The 19928-nt window shown below is 51.6% G+C and overlaps 2 protein-coding genes and 1 long non-coding RNA gene across 4 annotated transcripts; 1 reads left to right on the forward strand and 2 right to left on the reverse strand.

Moving 5' to 3' along the window:
- Nucleotides 1-1243: 1243 nt before the first annotated feature.
- On the reverse strand, nucleotides 1244-14179 carry Slc25a23 (solute carrier family 25 member 23). Its single transcript, XM_028763053.1, has 10 exons — nucleotides 13843-14179; nucleotides 12420-12546; nucleotides 11267-11354; nucleotides 9962-10073; nucleotides 7645-7803; nucleotides 7408-7560; nucleotides 7096-7203; nucleotides 6477-6644; nucleotides 4974-5124; nucleotides 1244-3161 (listed from the first exon to the last, which is right to left on the reverse strand). The coding sequence occupies exons 1-10, from the start codon at nucleotides 13993-13995 to the stop codon at nucleotides 2977-2979; spliced, it is 1404 nt and encodes a 467-aa protein (XP_028618886.1). The 5' UTR covers nucleotides 13996-14179; the 3' UTR covers nucleotides 1244-2976.
- Nucleotides 14180-16503: 2324 nt separating this feature from the next.
- On the forward strand, nucleotides 16504-19920 carry Crb3 (crumbs cell polarity complex component 3). Of its 2 annotated transcripts, none has more exons than XM_028760402.1 (5): nucleotides 16504-16646; nucleotides 16862-17033; nucleotides 17861-17922; nucleotides 19107-19250; nucleotides 19625-19920. In XM_028760402.1, the coding sequence occupies exons 2-5, from the start codon at nucleotides 16961-16963 to the stop codon at nucleotides 19697-19699; spliced, it is 354 nt and encodes a 117-aa protein (XP_028616235.1). In that variant the 5' UTR covers nucleotides 16504-16646; nucleotides 16862-16960; the 3' UTR covers nucleotides 19700-19920. The 2 variants fall into 2 exon arrangements, 1 of the variants encoding a protein (XP_028616235.1); XR_003710384.1 differs by having other exon boundaries at nucleotides 16545-16646; nucleotides 19107-19435.
- LOC114614868 lies at nucleotides 17193-18566 on the reverse strand. The gene is made up of 2 exons (XR_003710409.1): nucleotides 18514-18566; nucleotides 17193-17974 (listed from the first exon to the last, which is right to left on the reverse strand). It is a non-coding gene; the product is annotated as an uncharacterized LOC114614868 (long non-coding RNA).
- Nucleotides 19921-19928: the final 8 nt, after the last annotated feature.

Genomic DNA, 19928 nt, shown 5'->3' on the forward strand with positions numbered 1-19928 from the left:
TGTTGAGTGCCTACTGCTTACAGAGGACCTGGGCTCAGCTCCCAGGATCCATGTTGGGTGGCTTGCAATCACTGTAACTCCAGGAGATCAGAGACGTCTAGCAATCTCATGAAAATACCACACAGAGACATGAAACATAAATGTATATGTGTGGTGTGTATGTGTACGTGGTGTGTATGTGTGTGGTGTATGTGGTGTGTGTGTGTATGTGGTATGTGTGTGGTGTATGTGGTGTGTGTGGTGTATGTGGTATGTGGTGTGTATGTGGTGTGTGTGGTGTGTGGTTGTGTGTGTGTGTGGTGTGTGTGTACATATGTACTGTGGTGCATATGTACATATGTACATATGTGGTGGAGGTCTGATGACAGTTTTGTGGAGTCACTTCCATCCTTCCACTTGCATGTAGATCCCAGGGATCTAATTGAGGTGGTCAGGCTTGTGTGGCAAGCACTTTACCGTGTGTGTATGTGGTGTGCACACAGGTACTGTGAGACTGCAGTATCCTCAGAAGCCCGCAGGGAACATTGGAGCAGGCCCTACAGATGGCTGTGAGCAGCCATGTGGGTGTTGCGACTGCAACTCAGGGCTTCTGCAGGAGCAGTATGGGCTCTTAACCAGTGAGCCAGCTCTCCAGCCCCCTTGCTCTTTATAAATGGAGTGGAAATTGAGGCTCCAATCTCTTAGAGAAGAGGAAAGAGGAGGAGATAGGGTAGAGGGAGCAACAGAGGGTCAGAAGAAGGGAGGAAGAAAGTAAAGGAGGAAGAAGGGACAGAAGGAAAGCAAGAAAGCAGGGAGGGAGGATGGAGGGAGGGATGGAGATAGAGGAAAGCAGGTAGGAAGGAGGGAGAGGAGGGAAGATACAAGGTGAGAGACGGTGGAGGTATGGAGGAGAGATAAAGGAAGCGTGTGTGTGTGTGTGTGTGTGTCTGTGTGTGTCATGGAAAGGAGAGAGACAGAGACAGAGACCCATGTCTCATCTTACCTTGGGAATACCTCAGTGTGGTTACCCACACACATATACACGCCACACACATACACCTCTTCATACTTTTTAAAAAGTAACAAAACAACAATGAGGTCAGTGAGATGGCTCAGTAGGTAAAGGCACTCCACACCAAACCTGAGTCTGGTCTGCAGGACCCACACTGGGAAGGAGAGGACAGAGTCGCACGCGTTCCCCTCTGTCTTCCATATGCCCCTCCCTCAAACAATTGAATTAATTTAAACAATTAAAAAGCAACAGTAAGAGCTTAGAAAATTTATTCTTTTTCCTTGAAATGACACACGTGGGCAGGGAGGTAGGACCTGGTGGAGGTTGGAGGGAGAGGTGGAAACCACCCCCCCCAACATCCCAGTTTTCCTCTCAGTCCTTTGATGAGGTCCCCTAAAGACTGAGAGGTGGAGCAGGGTACCCCAGTTCTAAGCTCAGAATCCAATCTTGAAGTGTGGAGGGTATGGGTATGTGGTGGGAGCCAGGGGACTTTGTTCTCTGTCTGATAGAAAAATAGACTCCGAGTCAGCTTGAGGATACTTAATTTGCATATTGGATGCTGGGTTTCAGGAAGGATGCTGTGTGTTGGTCCTTGATTGTGACTGAGGCCCGAGCAGGGCTGGCAGTGTGAGAGGTCTCCTTGGTCGTGACCCTGACCTCCCCTGGCAGCTCCCAAACCATGAACAAGCAGACTGAACACTCCCAGAGGGGCCTGAGCTCTGGGAGTTACTAACCTGGAAGGAGGGCAGGGGAATGTGGAAGACATTGGAGAGAGTGAGGGACAGAGAGAGAAGTGATTTTGGGGAGTGGTGGGATGGGAGGTGTGCTCTAGGTAAGGTCCATTCATATGTCCCATCCCTTACTGCTTGGTAGGGAGCCACTGGTCTGGGGTCTGAGCTTCCAGAAGGCTCCTTGGATGGCATGCTTCCATGCATTGGGAATCAGATCCAGGGTGTGTCTGGGATATGAGATGCTGTCACTGGGCTATTGGGATCTAGACTTGGGTATTGACATTTGGGGTGTAGGAACAAAGACCTTAGGATATGGAGGTGTTTGGGGGGGATTGGCCTTCTATGGATGTTGTCCAGAGAAGGGGTTAAAGGAATCTGGGATCTGGAATTTAGCAGCTGGGGCGTGTGGGATCCACACGAGGTACCCTGGAGCTCTCACACCCATGCTTCCAGGAGCCAGAATCCAGCGGACTCGGACTTGGGTTCCAGTGGTGAGAGACTGGGGGTGGTGCTTGGAATGTAGACCCAGCAGTAAAAGTGGGAGGATATGGAACTCCAAACTGAGGAAAATGTATTGGTTGTGGTAAGGGACCTGTGATCCAGGGTTCAAGGGACCCAGTGGCAGAGGCCAGGATCTTGGCATTGAATGTCAGGACCCTGTGGCTGAGAGTTCTTGGCTTCTAGAATCCAGTGGCTGGGCTGTGAGGCAGGTGACAGGGAACTCAGCAGCAAGTTTGGGGATCTCTGGTCCAGGGTGGCATTAGGGTACTGGGTCTGGTGCCTGAGGGCTCTGAGGTCTGGGCTATGGGGTACGTGTATGAGTGTCCCCATGCTTGGGGTTTTGGGACCACCTGCTGCTGCATAGGAGGCCCAGCACTCAGTCCAGCTTTTGAGGTGTAGATGATCAGGATCAAGGGACTTGGGGACAAGGGTTTGGGGCCAGGGTATGGATAGTTTTACATTTCAAGTATCAGACTGCTGATATGTGGGGTCCAGTGGTTAGGGCTTGGGGGTCTGGTTGTGAAGTTGAGGGTCAAGTCCTAGGAGCCCGTGGCTGAAGTGTGGGGTGCAGTGGTACCATGGGCAGGACACAGGGCTAGGATCTGGGATTTGGGTACTGGGGTCCAGTGCCTTGGGGTGTGGGGTTAGGATCCACTGGTCAGGCAGGCCATCAGTCTCTGGTGGTTGAAGACATCAGCGTAGGGGATGCCATGATGAAGATGAGGGAATCTTGGGGGACAGGTTCCCTGTCCCTCACCTGGATGTGACCCCCAGAGCCTGCTTCATGTTCTCGTAGACCACGTAGGAGATGCTCACAGCTGGAATGACCTTCATGAAGTTGGGGGCAATGCCCCGGTAGAGGCCCCATACACCCTCCTGGGATAGGATGTGTCGAAGCAGACCCACCATGGAGACCTGTGGGCCACCCTCAATGGAGGCTGTAGGTGGTTGGAAGCTAGGTAAGACCAAAGCTTCCCTATCTCATTTCTCCCTCCTGCCTCACCCTAGGACTGAGTTAGGTGGCCATTTAAACAGGAGGCAAGAGATGAGACAGAACAGTGGGACCTACCACAAGACTCAGGATGTCTGTGGGCCTAGGGACTGTCAATCTTAGGGACTACATCTGGGGATGAATGGAAATACCAGGTATGTACACGCATGAGAATATGTACATGAGTCTGTGTACACTTGTCTCTGTGTGTGCATATGCACTGTGAAAGTTTGTGTGTACATGTGTGGGAATGTATATGTGTGTCTCTGTGTGCATATGCATGTGTGAAAGTTTATATGTGGGAGTGTATGTGTGCCTGTGTGTGTGCATTGTGAGAGTACATATATATGTGTCTGTGTGTGCATATCTGTGACTTGTGTGGACATGTGTGAATGTGTCTGTGTGAAACTGCATATGTATATTTGTGTATAAGAGTGCATATGTACAACTATATGAGAGTGTCTATGTGTGTCTGTGTGTGAGGGTGCATAAATGTATGTGTGCATGTATGAGTGTGCAGTGCGTCTATGTGTGACAAGAGGTGAGAAATACCCCCTTCCTTAAAGTTAATTCTCTCCTCTTCAGGGTTAGCGTCTACTCACCCGCCCAATCTCCATCCCAAAGCTGGCTGTTTGGAAGAGCCCTCTGTGGCACCTAATCTAAGGTGGGCTCCTCCCTCTCCTCCTAAATCACACCTGATCATGCCATGATTTATGTTGCCTTTGTCCTCATCCCCAGGGGATGAACATGAGGGTAGAGAGTGCATTTAGTCACTCACTGAGAGTTTCTCCAGCCAAAATCCAGGACACAAACACTAAGGTTCACAAAAACAGAACCAGGGATAACAAAACAGGAAAATAACTCATGAGAGAAAAATACAAAGGAAAAACAACAATGGGGAAACTGAGGCAGATGGATTGTCCTGAGGTTCCAGCCCAGCCTGGTACATAGCAATCCGCTGTCTTTAAAAAAAAAAAAAAAAAGGGCTGGAGGGATGGCTCAGCTGGAGGAGCACTTCCTGTTCTTCTGGGAGGACTAGAGTCCCACACAAGGGACTTTCTCTAGCTCCAGGGGGGTCTGATGGGCCTCCTTGGGTCTCTCTCTCTCTCACACACACACAAGCAAACATACATGCATGTGTGCAGAAATAAAAATAAATCTTAAAAATACCTTAAAATCAAAATGAAACATAGCAACTGGGCTGTCCTCAAGGCTGAGTGCAGGGTGCACACCTTTAGGAGGCAGAGCCGGTGGCAGATCTATGTGAATTCCAGGCCAGACAGGGCCACACAGTGAGACCCTGTCTACAAATAACAATGATATAGCCAGGCTTGTTGGCCATGCCTCTAACCCAAGCACTTGGGGGATCTTTCTGAGTTCAAGGCAAGCCTAGGCTACCTAGTGAGTTCCAGCAAGTCAGGGCTACATACTGAGGACCTGTCTCTGTTCCAAGCAACCTCCACTCCCTTATTTTCTCTCAGTTTTGAATAACAGCTCAAGTTACTGGCAGGCCCAGAAATGCCACAATGTTGTTTGTAGTACTTTCTTGTACTTTTGATGCCACTGAACTCTCAGGTAAAAGCCTCCTTCTTCAGAGTCACCAATGGGTAAACTGAAGCCCAGACAAGAGGAAAGGTTTATGAAGGCCACCCAAACCCACAAGGATCCTGGCTCAGGACTCTCCCTACACAGTTAGGTGAGAGCAAGAGAACCCAAGTGGCTGGCTTTCCTACCCCAGCCTCCTGCCCAGACTTCTCACCTTGGGCCTGCATTCGGGTACGGACCAGTGCCAGAGGGTAACTGGCAATCTGGCCACAGGTGCTAGAGATGGTGCCACAGGCCAGGAGCACAGGAATGCCTGGGTTAGCTGATTCATGGCTGTATTGCTGGAGCCAGCGATTCTTCAGGGTCTAGAAGAGAAAGGAGCAGGTGGGTTCGGAGTTGCAGATGGGAAGATCCTGTTGTCAAAGGCCCTGCTGCCAGCTCTGTGTACCACAATCGCTCATTCTAGAGCAGATGATGTGGTTTGTCTTCCCCACTGGGCCAGTGCCACATTCCCCAGTACCACACTGGGGGATTCTAGGCAGGGACTCATTCCACCCTGACCATGCCCCCAGCCCTTCACTGGAGGACTCTAGGTGGGAGTAGAGGGGTGCTCTACCCCTGAGCCAGACTCTCAGCATCACCCCTTCAGCTACATCCCTTGCTCTTAAAACTTTCATTTTGGGACATGGACTTAGTCTGTCCCATCCTGGCCTTGAAGTTGTCATCTTCTTAACCACCCCAGTGCTGGTATGACAGGCTTGTGCTACCAAGCCTGGATTCTATGAACAGTTTCCGTGTATTTCTTCACCTTTGTTTCCTGTACTGTGCACACCCCATTACTAGGACCTCTGTGCAGTGACTGTCCACAGCAGGAAGGACTGTGCATTCATATTAAGGATCTTTTCAGGTTTTTTGTTTGTTTGTTTTGGTTTGGATTTATTTTTGTTTTTGGAGACACTTTTTCTCTGTGTATCTCTGGCTGTTCTGGAACTAACTCTGTAGACCAGGCTGGCCTCGATCTAGAGATCTGCCTACCTCTGCTTCCCAAGTGCTGAAATAAAGGTATGTGCAACCACCCTTTTGGATTTTTAAGATGTACTTTGGGGCTAGGGTGGTGGTGGCATGGGCGCCTTTAATCTCAGCACTTTGGAGGTAGAAACAGATCTACATGAGTTCGAGGCCAGTCTGCTCTACAAATTGAGTTTTAGGACAGCTAAGGCTATATATAGAGAAACTGCCTCAAAACAAAACAAAACAAAACAAAGGCACAGTCTCGCTTGGCCCAGATGGATTTTGAACCTATTATACAGTTGAGAATGACCAATGCACATAAAATGAAAACAAATTTAAAAAACAGGAGTGATAAATTTACAGTGAAAGAATGCTGCAGGGAATGACAGTGACAATCTGTCAATCAGGCTGCCTGGGAGGCTGAGGCAGGGGGACTGACTGCTGAGGAGTTTGTGATTCGCCTGGTCAGTAAAATGAAACACTATCTATAATAAAAGTAAATAAGTAAAATTTAAAATAAAAAGAGAAGGGGCCAAGCAAATGGCTCTACAGGTAGAGATCATGTCTGAGTTAAATGGTCTGAATTCAAGTGCCAGCCTGCACACAAGTGCTGGGTGAGGTGCGAACACCTGTAAGTCTAGCTCTGGGGAGGTAGGAAGAAGAGGATCCCAGAAGAAGAAGGGAGGGAGGGCAATTATCCACAGACCTCGTAGACAGCTAGGTCGATTCCTGCATAGGGGATGATGCCCAACACATTAGGCAGGTAGCCACGGTAGAAGGCGCGGGGCCCTTCACGTTCTAAGATCCGCCTTGCACAGTCCAGGAGCCCCTTGTACTGGCCAGTTCTGCGTAGAGTCAGCCGAGTCTTTAGTACCTGGGAGAGAGCTCTGTTAACCACTTGAAAATTGCTTTCAGAATCACCATGCCCAGAAGTGACATCATCTAGAAGTGGCTACTCCTGAAAGCAGATGTGCTGAGAGCCCAGCTGGGGCTGAGTGGGGAGAGCGCCCACCTAGGGTGCACAAAACACTGGGTTCTATCCCCAGCACCACATAAACTAGGTGTGGCAGGTCACACCTGCCATCCTTGATCTTGGCAGGCATAAAATAACCAGTTGCTATGACTACTGTGCAAACAGTTCTAACCAAGTCCCTTGGAGTTACAGCTCAGATTGAGACACGTAGACAAGCTAGACTGGAAACGGCTCTCAGTCCCAAGTCAGGGGTTACAGTTAGCTCTATACGCAGTGCAGAATGGCCAATGGAACGGTATAGGAGGCCCACCCCCCCACATGCTGGATCTTCTTCCAGCCCCGTCCTTCTCACCTCCATGGGGTATATGATGGTTTGAGCTGTGGCCCCGGCCAGGGAGCCAGCCACGAAACGCTCCTGAACGTGCAGTGTCTCTTGTTGTCCCCGGATGGTCCGCTTGATCTGAGGGTGGAACATGGCTGTGAGACTGGATACCTAGGAACCTTGGGGATTACTGAGTGGCCCTTGCATTTCACCATTCTCTGCCTGCCACAGTGCTGGCCAGCAGGAGGCGTGGTTCTGGGGACGGCAAGTTAAACCCACAAGCCCTTGTGTTTACTGTCTGCTTCCCAAAGCTGAATACACTGTCTCCTGGACCTGTCCTACCTGTTCATAAGCCATGAATTTGATGGCAGACTCAGGGGCGATCTTGAGCACGTTGATGCCGTTGCCCCGCCAGAGGGATAAGATACCCCCTTCTTGAATCATGTTTCTCAGGCCCCCTAGGATGTTGAGCCTGTTAGACTTTGAGGCATGGACCTGAGTGGGGAGAGAAGGTAGTTTTTCGGTGTCCTCCTAGGTCTGGGCCTAGATGATGGGTTGGGTGCCTTCAGGTCCTCTCACCTGCATGAATACCTTGAGTCTGTCCAGAGGAGCTGTGCCTGTCCGTGATACAGCGCCAGCCACTGCACCGGCCACCAGCTGCTTCCACCACATGCCTGTAAGTTTCTCTTGCTTGGAGAACTCATCAGGCACTGTCAGGCATTCACCAATGTCTAGGACCTGAGGATGGGGGCTGCAGATGTCATGTTCCAGAGGTGGGGGATGTGCCTGGGCCCTAAGTAGAGAAGTCTCCTCTATGAATTCTAGGACACCCCAGAGTCCACCAAAGGATGTTGCTTAGAGAGCCCAGCAGATCCCTTCTGGATCCTACCATGTGCCACTAAAACTGTCAGTGATAACCCAGGATTCCTCTGGAAGATCTACTTGGAGTTCCACTAAAGCAGTGGTCCTCAACCATCCTAATGCTTGACCCTTTAATACAGTTCCTCATGTGCTGACTGTATCATAAAATTATTTTCATTGCAAATTCATAACTGCAATTCTGCTACTGTTATGAATTATAATACAGGCATCTGATATGAAATCCCTATGAATGGGTCCTTTGATCTCTAAAGAGGTCACAACTCACAGATTGAGAATTGTTACACTAAAGGATCCATTGAGTTCTACAAATAATAATTCAGTCCACTGAAATCCACCAAACAGTCCACTGAAATCCACCAAAGGAACCACAGACTCCCATAGAGTACCCTGAGGGGCCTGTGAGGGCTCCTTAGATGTGTGTGACTAAGCGTGAAGACATGAGTTCAGCATCTGTGATGCAGATGATGGGAGGAGACACTTCCCCGAGTTGTCATCTGACCTCCACACATGCGCCTCTCCACACAAAATAAGAATCCACTGAGCCTGGTGGTGGTGACGCACGCCTTTAGTCCCAGCACTCGGGAGGCAGAGGCAGGCAGATCTCTGTGAGTCTGAGGCCAGCCTGGTCTACAGAATGAGTTCCAGGACACGCAAGATTACACAGAGAGACCCTGTCTCAACATCCCCACCCCGAAAGAAAGAATCCATTGAAACTGAAGAAATGGACTATTGGATTTCAGAGAATCCCCTGATCTCCCCCAAAGAACCACCAATTCTTACCAAAAGATCCACTGATTCCACCAAAAAAGCCAACATAATCCTTCCAATGGATCTGCTTCCACAGTCATCTCCTCCATGGAGACCCCTCCCTTAGGAATCCTCCCCCAAGAGTCTTTCCCCAGGTGTCGTTTCCAAAAAGTCTTTCTCTAGAAGTCCTAGGAGTCCTCCCCAAGGAATATGCTCCCTCCTAGAGTCCAGCAATAGATTTCCCAACAGTGGATTTTTTGGGGTGGATGTCTCTGGATCTCCCAAGAGGATTGTAGTATGCCTTTTTCTCTGAGCATGACATCATCACCCCAGTGCCATTTTGAGGCAGCGATTACCGTGGCCTGGTAGCCATGACAACAAACTGAGCAATCTGGTGATAACTGGGTCTATGGTAATGGCGCTCTTGATACCCATTAGGATGTGAGGGATTCTGGCACAAGATGTATCCTGGAAGTCCACTCACTGTTCCACCCCAGCTGCAAGGAATCCTGGGAAACACTAACAAAGAAGCAGAAGGCTAACTGAAAGATTCCATGCTGCAGATTCCACCAGGTCACCATCCATGAGGGGGTGGGACTCAGCAGTGCTGCAGCTGTTGGCGGTACCCCAGGTCCTGTAAGTGACCCCTCACTGTGCTCTGCAATTAAGCTGAAGAAACTCATGGTCTTACCAAGTGGGACCTTGGTGGGATCCTCACTTTGGTCTGTTGTTACCTAACCTGGAGTAAATAGATGCTTATTGACATCTCCCTAGAAAGCAAACATAATGGGGATCATATCAGACCCCACAGACTGATCTTCCAGACACCGCAAGATCCTTAGTGATTCCCACCTTTGCGCAAGAGCTGACCTCCCTCCCCATTCCCACGGACTCATTTGGACCTTCAAGATACAGTGTCTGCCTGCATCTTTCGATCAGCCCCAGGAGCCTTGGAGTAGGTGACGAGCGCCTGGCATCTGGCAGTTATGTGGGTCAAGTGTGGGAACACCATTTGTTTTAACCCCTAACCATGACTCCTACTAGCTGTCCCTGGAGTCTATGCAGGACCAAAGGGTTCTGAGCAGAGAGAAGAAGTGTCCATTGGTGGATACCAGGCTCCTGAGCCCCAGATGGAACAATAAAGGCACAGAGCTTCATTGACAGAGCCCCAGATACTGATAATACCTCTAGAGTGTTGGCCCAGAACTTCTGAGACCTGGGGAGAAGCTGGAGCTAGCCCCCACCCTGTAGGTGGCCCCCAACTTACTGTAGAATGCTTCCAGAAATATAGGACATCCTCCACATTCTCCAGAGAGTGCAGCAGAAAGTGGTCTCGCCATTCCTGCCAATCAATGGTCATGGTGCCATCGCGGTCCATGCTGGAGGTAGGGTTGGCACAGGTTCAGAGTCTGGGCTGGAGGAGGTGGGTGCCACTAGCCTTCATGGACTCGGGGAGCACAGAATTCATTGCCATTCTGTAGCACTGGCTTATCTGGGATAGGGTCTCACTCTAAAGTCCAGGCTGGCTTGGAATTCACAGCAATCCTCCTGCCTTGTCCTGCAATGTCCTGCTAGGACACTCCCATAACTGTTTTGGGGGAGACAGGATCTAACTCTGAAGACCAGGTTGGCCTCAAACTCAGCAATTCTCTTGCATTAGCTTTCCATGTGCTACCTGGCTAAAGCACTTTACAACTTTAAAATATGTATATTTATTTTAAATCGTGTATATGTGTGTATGGTGTGTGTGGCTTGTGAGGCTTCAGGTATTCAATCCTCTCAAGCTGTAGTTACAGGTGGTTGTGAGCCACCTGACTTGGGTGCTGGGAATCAGACTCTGCTAGAAGAATCATACCTACTCTTAACTGCTGAGCCATTCTCTCCAGCCCTGTTTCACTGAGTCAGGCTATTCCTCTATAGCTCAGGCTGGCGTGGGTCTCATAGTAATCCTTCCACCTCAGCCTCCTTAGTGCTGGATTATAAAGCTGTACCACCATGTCTAAAAACACATGTGGTGTGTGTGAGTTCCCACATGTGCCATGTAGTGGTCAGAGGACAACCTGCTGGGTTGATTCTTGCCTTCCAACCTGGTGGGTTTTGGGGATCAAACTGTCTTCATCAGGATTGAGGGGCAGGCGCCCCCACCTACTGCTACATCTTAACAGCCTCACTAGCTTGGCTTTTGGGGATTTTTTTTTTTTTTTGGTCAAGTATCATTCTGTAGTCCAAGTTGTCTTCAAACTCATGGCAATCCTCTTGCCTTGGCCTCTCAAGTGCTATAATGATACGTTCAGGCTTCAGGTATGGTCTAGACACATTGGCTGGCTGGCTCCCGTGTGTAAATCCTTCAGACCAACACTATGGGAGTAGCTGAATTACTAGTCTTTTTCAGGGCCAGATAGAGTTGTCAGTCCACTAGCCTAAGATCTGTTTGACTCCAAAGTCCAACTTTTCATCCCCACCCTCCCCATCAACCCAGTCTGGGGCTCAGAGGACAGTGCTGTCTGGCAGGGTACAGGGTAGGGTGGGGGAGGGGGTGAGATTCCAAGGGCCCGAATCTCTAATAACTCACCTGTGTAGGATTTTCTCTGCTTGCTCCAGCGAGATGGAGATACCCAGTGCACGGAAGCTCTGTTGAATCTCAGAGACATCGATGTGACCTAGAAAAGGGGAGCCCCAGGAGATACCCAGACCACAAGCTGGACTGGGAGATCCAGAAGCCCCTGTGTGTATGTGCTTCTGTGTGCGTGTGGATGAGGAGGTCAGAGGTTAGTGTTGGCTTCAGTCTTTCTCCCCTTCTTGTGAGACAGGGTCTTTCACTGAACCTGGAGCTCACTGACTTATCTGGAAGCCGAACCCTAAGATCCACCTCAGCACCTCCAGTCTCTACCTCACCAGTGCTGGGTCACAGGTGGGCACCACCATACGCGGCTTTTTAACATGGGTGCTGGGGCTTAAACTCAGGCCCCTCTCTGACTGAGTCAGCCCCTCAGCCTCATGGGAGACTCCTCCCCTCTCTCCTTTGAGACAGGGTTTCTCTTATAGCCCTAGCTGTCCAGAAGCTCGTTCTGTAAACCTGGCTGGCCTCAAACTCAGAGATCTGCCTGCCTCTGCCTCCTGAGTGCTGGGATCAAAGTTGTTTGCTACCATGGTAAGGGGAGAGATTTTCATACAGGTTGTAGGGGCTGCTCAGAGTTGAAACTGGGTGATATTGGAGAGTTCTCTATTCCAGGAGTGAATGAGTGAGTTCAGGGGTGATCACAGAGGTACCTATGTTACAAGGGACTAAAGCAATATTTGATTATTACTCATTTTTTCATCCCCCCTTCCTCTCCAGGGATAGTCTTACAGGCCTGTACCTCCGCATCCAGCTTTCATGGGAACTAGGGACTGAGCTCAGGAACTTGCGGTTTTGCGGCAAGCACTTTACCCCCTGATCTCTCTCTCTCCAACTTTAAGGAACCTAGAAGATGCTTCAAGGTGCTATCCTTGTACCTGAGGGTCTCTGAACCTACTATTCTGTCTGAAAAGAAACAAGTAAAGGTGGAGAGAGGGGTCCTACAGCAAGAGGAACAGGAGGTGGGATGGGACAGTTCAGGGTCAAATCATCTAGCTGTGGCTGAGAACTCCAGAAATAGTCCATGAGTCAGAAGCAGCCCTCCCCATTCCCCCAGTGCTTCAAGTTCTAACCCACTTGTCCATTCCCCAGCTAGAGCTCAGCTCACCATCCTGGTTCCGGTCAAGGCTGTGAAACATGAGCAGAAGGCGCTGCTCCCGTTCCTGCAGGTAGTGAGTGAACTCCTCCAGGCTGAGGCCACCTTCTGGATCAGCATCCCAGTCAGAAGAGATGCCCTGGCAGAGAAAAAAGGGGACACAGGAGACTCCAGCAGACTTTACCCCCACAGGGTGTGTGTGAGAAAGACAGCTAGAATATGGCCCGTGCCTCAGGAACTCAGAGCCTCAGTTCCTCATGAAAGGGAGCAGGAGGCTTCACCTCTGTAGTCTGTCAGCCCACTTTGCAGTAAGATGCCCCAGGTCACAGTAACAATCTGCTTGCTGTCTCAGTCAGTAGGCTGGTAGGCAGACTGAGGACTCTACAGAGTCACAGAGGCACAGACGCAGTTCAAGGTCATCAAACTGGGAAGTGGCAACCTGGGGGCACTTTTTGTCATTTTGAGACACCTGTCTCATGTAGCCCAGGCTAGCCTCAAATTCTCTGTACTGGAGGAGAGCTTGAACTCTGGTTTTCTTTCATTACCTTGTCTCCCAAACCTGCCCGGCAGCTTTTTCTTATAAAATCCTGTCTCCTTGGCAGTCTTGTTGGGGAGTATATGTGTGGGGATTGTCCTGTTAGAAACAGTCCTGATTCATATAAGGCCCAACAGCCATGGGATACTCCTATCCAAAAGTTGGGCCTTAGACTCAAGGTCAACAAAAATGCAATAGGTCTGTTTTAGGGAAGGCTAGGGGCTCCATGTGAGAGACACCTGTCACTCGGACAGTTTTTGCTGCTCCCCACTGCCATCTCCCAGGCTGGGGCTGGAACCTAGGGCCATTGCACATGCTAAGAAAACGCTTTACCGCTAAACTTCACCCCCACCTCAAATTCCTTCCCAGACAAGTCAGACCCCAGTAGAGGTAGAGTGGCTTCAGATGGACTGAATCCCTAGCTGGAGCAGCCTGGGGCAACTGGCCAGGTCCAGAAAAGCGCTAGTGTAAATGAGAGACTAGGAGAGCTGGCTAGGGGCTCAGTGTGTGCTCCAGCAGGATGGTGAAGTTGTGTTAACTGCAGGTGGGAGTGGATCACCCCTGGGATTGAGCACAGAGCAGCGGAGGGGCTGGCTCTGGGCAGTGAAGGGGAAAGCGTCCCGCTCTACAGTCCATCCCCCAGTAGGCATCTCACAGCCCAGGGTGGGGGGAGGGGGAAGGGCCGCTGGGTCCTGGCAGCCGCAGCCGCTGCAGGCCCGGAGCCTTGGCAGCCTTGTCTTGCGTCGACGTCAGGCCAGACGCGGGTGGACAGAGGAAAGGGAGCCTAGATAGAGGTGGTAGGGTCCAGCCAACAGGTAGCATGTGGCTGCTGCAGCCACATTAAGGGGCACCGGTTACGGCGCGGCCCGACCCTGCCTCGGTGGTCGCTGCCCATAGTACCTGCTGTGCACGGTCCGGATCGCCCCTTCCCAGCCTGGCCAGACCCTGGCGCAACTCGTGCACGTCCACGCGGCCGTCCTTGTTGCTGTCTAGTTCCTCGAACAGACGACCCCAGCGCTGCCGCCGCTCCGCGTCGCCTGAGCCCCCCCGCATGGCGCCCGCCCAGGGGGGAGGGGAGGCCCCGCAGCAACGGCCTCGGCGGGGGCTTTCCGGCTCCCCCTCCCCCCCGGGGTCCCCACAGGGCCAGCTCCTGCGCCCACCCGCACCGCAGCCTCTTCGCTGCGGGGCCGAGCTCCGGCACTTGCTGGAAGTGATAAATGCTAGTCGTCCCCGCCCGCGCCAGAACTTGCGTCTCCTCCTCCGACCCGCATTACTTGGGGGAGGGGGTTGGGGGCGGAGAAGGGGGCGTGGGGAAGCATTCAAGGAGGCTCTGATTTTGCACATCTGACAGCGCATTCCTGGGACCGTAGGAGAGGCATCCGTCTTAGTACTCTGCTTGCCTCAGTTTACCCTTTTCCCTTAAATGGTTTTGGTAGGGAATTGTCAGGAATTAGATTTCGTAATCTCGTTCATTTACACCTCCCTCTCCTATGGAACCCTCATCAGAAATTCAAGTTTTTGCTTTTCCCAGGACTACGCAAGAATTCTGAACCAGTTTAAAAGCTTCTTTTGTCCGCCTGCTCTAGTCAGATTCCCTAGTCGATGACAGAAACAGGAGATCAACAAAGAGAGGTGGGCTCCCTCCCCAACACTTCATTCCGCCCGCGCGCCTCCTTTTCTTGGTGACACTCAGAGAGAGAAACGCAAGGTCAATGAGCGGCGCGGCTGCAAAGTTAAATCCCTATTGGTCAGATGCTCCAGAGCTGCGCCAGTCCGCTCTACATAGGCGGGGCTTCCCGGTTGACCCGCCGCACCTCCAGTCCCGCAGCCCGCAGCCCGCTAGGCGTTCTTAAAGGGGCCGCACCTCCACTCGGACTCTCAGAAGGCTGCCCTTTGCAGACCAGCCTGTCTGGGACCAGTTTCTCCGGCGCCACTAAGGATAAAGATCAGAAGGAGGAGGCGCTCTGGAGGCGGGGCCTCAGCCGTGTGGTTGCACCTGCTGAAGTCCCTCCCACAAGTTTCGGGTGCAGTTTCTCGTCTCACCGTCAGGGGGAAGGGCGTCCCTTTGACCGCGAATAATAATAGCTAACATTGAGTGCGTTGCGCATGCCAGAGCCCTTCATTCGCTACTCAACATCGAACCTGTTCAGATCCTGTGAGGTAGGTAGATGGCTCTAGCTTTTCCCACGGTACAGTGGAGAAAGCAAAAGCTAAAAATCCATTCCCATTTAGGGCCAGAGCAGAGATTTAAACAGATTTTAAATCACTCCTAGGAAGAGATGATGCCTCTTTTATTTATTCTTAGTTTTTTTCTTTTTTCTTTTTTAAAGACACAGTCTCTCTATGTAGCCATGGAAGTCACTATGTAGACCGGGCTGCTCTGGAACTCACAGAGTCCACTTGTTTTTGCTGGGATCGAAGGCATATGCGACTACAATGGATGTTGTAGGGCTTTGTATGTGCTAGACAATCTAGCCACTGAACTCCAGCTTCGGCTCTATGACTATTTGTTGTCGTTATTGTTCTTTTGAATTAAGTTCTCTGTAGCTTCACTGGCCTTGAACGTGCAGCTTTACCTGCTTCAGACTCCCAGTTACTGGGACGGTGCCATCATATCCGGTTCATGGCCACCTTTTACCCAGCTACATCCAGAGGTCAAGGATCCGTTCACCCAGGCTGTGCCCATACATGTGTGGTGAACAGGTGAAAGTCTCACCCCACCCTCTACCAGATGTTTTCAGGCATAAGTGTTTCTTTGTGGATGCCATGGGACATCGCTGCTTCTGCGCAAAGACGCCCCGAATCCATGCTTTCTCCCAGACACTTTCCTGACAGGTGGACATCATACGGATACTCTTTAGTGTGGACATAAGGTCTTCCATTAAGCTGGGCTAGATTCTGCACAGGTGCTTAGTCCAGGTATCGTTTTTTACTGCACGGGTTTAATTCTAAGCAGGTGTTCTGATTACACTCTGACTACAAGCCCACATGCCTATCTTTCTACAAAACTAGTCCTGTATAGGTTGGTTGATTGAGTAGGGGATGAAGATGGAACCCAGGGTCTCAGGCATGCTAAGCAGGAATTCATGACTGAGTAAGGGGCGATCCCGTCACTAAGACACTCTTGGCAGGCGAGCTTCACTAGGTGATTCTAGGCAGGGGGTTCTGGCCCTGAGCCACGCTCCTAGCCGCTTTACTTTTTGATACAGGGTTTGCTCAGGCTGGCCTTGAACTTGGGATCCTCCCATCTCCAGAATACACCTAGGATACAGGTGAGCATTACCAGGTCTGACTTCTTCAATGTTATCCATTGAAGCCCTCCCTTTACAGGTGTGTATCTTCCTGGAATGTCGCCACGCCCCCCCGCGTCTGCACACCTGTGCTACAGAGGGACCCCAGCTATGCCGTCCTTACACCTGCTCGCTTCCGCTCTCCTAGCAGCTCCCTGTCGCCGCGCGGTTCCAGTTACAGGTGCTCTGGTGGCGCGGCCCCGCCCTCTTCGCCCCGCCCCTCTCAGCCAGGCTCAGGTGCACAAGCCGGAAGTGCGCTCTTTGCCTAGGTGGGTGACTAAACTTTCCGGGTCACGTGAGCGGGCGGGGCGGGTGGGATCTGGAGCGACTGGGTGAAGGACAGCGACTCGGGGTTCCAGCTGGGAATTCGGGATTGGGAACCTGAGCGAAATCCCTCTCAGACGCCTGGGTCAGGTAGGGAAGCAGGGCGCGCAGCCTGTCCTGTCCCCACCTCCTCCTTCCCTTTCCCTGGCCCAAGAACGCGGTCGGGGAGTTAATCTTTAATCTCTGACCCTTGTCGCCGAGGGCGGGGAGCGCACTCCAAGATTTGGTTGCCTGTCGCTGGGGCCCGAGCCTGAGTCTAGCCCCTCACTCTATGCTGCGCCCTCTCCCCTTGGTCTGGTCCCCAGGTCCTGGGTCGTAGGTGCCCTCCTCGATCCAAGATGCGGTAGGAATTGGCGCCCTGGGGAAGTCCTGTCCTTGGCGTCACCAACTCGTCGCCCAAGCTCATGGCGACCCCAGGCCTGGGGCTGCTCTTGGCGTTTGGCTTGCCGATGCTGCCCTCCGGCTGGAGCTTAACAAGTAGGTATCGTCCGGGGCGGTGTTCGGGTGGGAGGAGGGTTCCCAGGTTGAAGTCAGAAGTGCCGGGCACTCGCGACCCAGAGAGGGCGAAAGGTCTGAGGAATGAGCTTGGAATGTGTTTGGAGACCGAGTTTGAAAGCTTCAGGGCTGAGCTTCAAATCAGGTTAACAGACTTCCAAACTTTTTATTTTTATTTCATTTTTTTTAAACGTTGCTGGGGCTCGAACCTACGTTTTCCTGCACACTAGGCAAGCGGTCTACCGTAAAGTAAACCCGTACCTGCATCCCAGAATTCCTGCGTCCTTAAGTCTTGTGGAATTTAGGAGAGCCCGAAGGTGGAGGAGGGGAGGGCCTGGGCACCTGAGTCTGCATAGTTGAGAGTCTTAAGCTACCAGGGGGACCTGGAGGAGGCCTAAAGGCCCAGCTGCCAGGGCTGGCCCTTCGTAGGTGTGGACCCAGCCAGACCTTCCCTCAGTCTCTCTGGTTCCAGTTTCGGGAGCCTGGGGGTGGGGGGGCCTTGTGAGTCACACACTCCAGGGAAAGGTTGAGCCCCGCCCAGGTCCTTAAGGGTTCTGGGCCAGAGTGATGGTGGAGGGGACACTCATCTGAAAGCCATCTATTCTAATGGGCTAACAATGGGGACTCTGGGTGGCCCGATTGTTCCCTGCTGGGCTGAGAGTGGCCAGAGCAACCAACATCACCCCAGAGGGCTGTATTTGCCACCTCTATTCTAGCTGAAGACTTGGAGTTTTGCAAAGTCTGGCTGTATGTAAGTGATGCCCAGTGAAGACTCCAGCTTGGATTTTTTTCCTCTTTCTGTTCCACAGCACCGGATCATTTCACAAATAGCACGACTCAACCCCCAGACGACGGGTCCAATGGGGGCCTGGTGAGTTGGGACGGTGTAAGCAGGAAGAGCCAGGGTGTGAGAGACCAGAGTGCTGGGACAAGTGGAGAGACATTACTATTAAAAGGTGCTAGGCATATGCTCTACAATCAGGTTACACTCCAGCCCTAGTCCTGACTTTTGTTGTTGTTGTTAAATGGGGTCTAGTGTAGCTCAGGCTGGCCTCAAACTTCCTCTGTAGTCAGATGACCTTGGATTCGGGATCCTTCTGCCATTGTCATTGCTGAGTTAGCATGTGTTCATCGTCATGCTGGGTCTATGGGGTGCTGGGAGTCAAACCCAGAGTTTATGCATGCCAGGCAAGCACTCTACCCACAAAGCTACAGCAAAGGGACTTCTCTGTCCCAGACAGAAGGTAGCAAGACCTCTATATATAACATTGGATGAGAATATTGTGTCTTGCTGGGTGTGGTAACCCATACACTCCCAGGAGAGAGAGAAGCAGGTGGAGCTCCGAGTTCAAGGCCAGACTGATACACATGATGAATTCCAGTCTAGCCAGGGCTACTACGAGATCCTGTCTCAAAACCAAACACAAATAGCATCTTGCCTGGTGGGCATGGTGATACACACCTGTCACTCTAGCACTCTGGAGGCTGAAGCAGGAGGATTACCTCAAGACCAGTCTAGAGCCAGGCAGTAGTGGCGCACGCCTTTAAGTCCCAGCACTTGGGAGGCAGGTGGATTTCTGAGTTCGAGGCCAGCCTGGTCTATACAGAGAAACCCTGTCTCCAAAAACAAAACAAAAACAAAGACAAAAAGACCAGCCTGGAGTATAGATGAGACCATGTGACAATAAAAACTCTGAGTATGACGGCATGCACCTGTGTTCCCAGTACCAGCTTTGTGGAGGAGGAAGGAAGGAAGCTCAAGGTTATTCTTAGCTATATAGTAAGTTCAAGATTATAGGAGACTCTGAACAAACAACCCCACAAAAGACAGGAAAAAAAGGAAAACCAAGAGAGTTGTATCTGGCCAGAGGGATCCTCGTTCATAGTGTGGAAGGGACAGGACAGAGGTACTGGGTACCAGTGTGGGAAGTACTAAGGGAAGTTGTTTCTCAGTTTGAAAACAGCCCAGAAAGCAGACAAGGTGACAGGAGCCCTGGTGGGTGACTTGAGGGGTGACTCTGTGCAGTTGGTCACGTGTGTCCCCTCTCTTTACAGTCTTCAGAGGCTATTGTAGCCATCGCTGTGGTCTTTTCCATTCTGGGAGCCCTCCTCATAGCAGTGGGGCTGTTCCTGCTAGTGCAAAAACTTCGAGAAAAGCGGCAGACAGAGGGCACCTACCGGCCCAGCAGTGAGGAGCAGGTGGGTGCCCGTGCTCCACACCCCCCCAACCTCAAGCTGCCCCCGGAGGAGCGGCTCATCTGAACACAGGGGTGTCGGCCATAGGCCATCATCACTACCAACGCCCAGGACTGCCTTGGCACACTCTGACACACAGCAGTCGTCTTGGAGACACGCCGGCCTCTGATGACTCAGGAGGACTTGGGGTGGGGAACCCTGGGGTATCCAGCTGGTGGGCTATGCAGCATGCTGCCTTTGCTTGGCTCTGCATGAAACTGGGGGGTGCTGGGGCTGGGGGGCCTTACCACCTCACCATTTACCTCATATGATCTTGCCTCTGCTGTGTCTCCATACTGTGACTGCAGGTCCAACAAACCTCCTGTCCTTTCTTTCAGTTTTCCCACGCAGCAGCTGAGGCCCGGGCCCCCCAGGACTCCAAGGAGCCAGTGCGGGGCTGCCTGCCCATCTAGCTCCTTCCGTCCTTCCCTGTCATCCATCTTCCCTTCCTTGCTGTGTGACCTTGTGGGAAGGCGACACCCTCTCTGGGCAATCAGACTCACCCAATGCTTAAGAATAGAAGGGAAAAAAGTTCTTCAAAGATCTTGACTTTGAGGGCAAGGAGGATGGGACTGCTCACTTTTTATATATTTATATGAAATTGATAGGTACAATAAAGGTTTTTTTGCTTTTGTTTTTTTT

The sequence above is a fragment of the Grammomys surdaster genome, unplaced genomic scaffold (assembly GCF_004785775.1).
Source record: "Grammomys surdaster isolate TR1022 unplaced genomic scaffold, NIH_TR_1.0 62, whole genome shotgun sequence".
Classification (NCBI taxonomy): Eukaryota; Metazoa; Chordata; class Mammalia; order Rodentia; family Muridae; genus Grammomys; species Grammomys surdaster.

Excerpts from the sequence above, each read along its gene's own strand:
- Crb3 (XM_028760402.1), top strand. The coding sequence starts at position 16,961 with ATGGCGACCCCAGGCCTGGGGCTGCTCTTGGCGTTTGGCTTGCCGATG. Across the intron at positions 17,034-17,860 it reads CTCCGGCTGGAGCTTAACAA|CACCGGATCATTTCACAAAT; the intron begins GTAGGTATCGTC and ends TCTGTTCCACAG. Across the intron at positions 19,251-19,624 it reads GGCCCAGCAGTGAGGAGCAG|TTTTCCCACGCAGCAGCTGA; the intron begins GTGGGTGCCCGT and ends CCTTTCTTTCAG.
- Slc25a23 (XM_028763053.1), bottom strand. The coding sequence starts at position 13,995 with ATGCGGGGGGGCTCAGGCGACGCGGAGCGGCGGCAGCGCTGGGGTCGT. Across the intron at positions 11,355-12,419 it reads CCTTGACCGGAACCAGGATG|GTCACATCGATGTCTCTGAG; the intron begins GTGAGCTGAGCT and ends CCCCTTTTCTAG. Across the intron at positions 10,074-11,266 it reads GCAGAGAAAATCCTACACAG|CATGGACCGCGATGGCACCA; the intron begins GTGAGTTATTAG and ends CCCTACCTCCAG.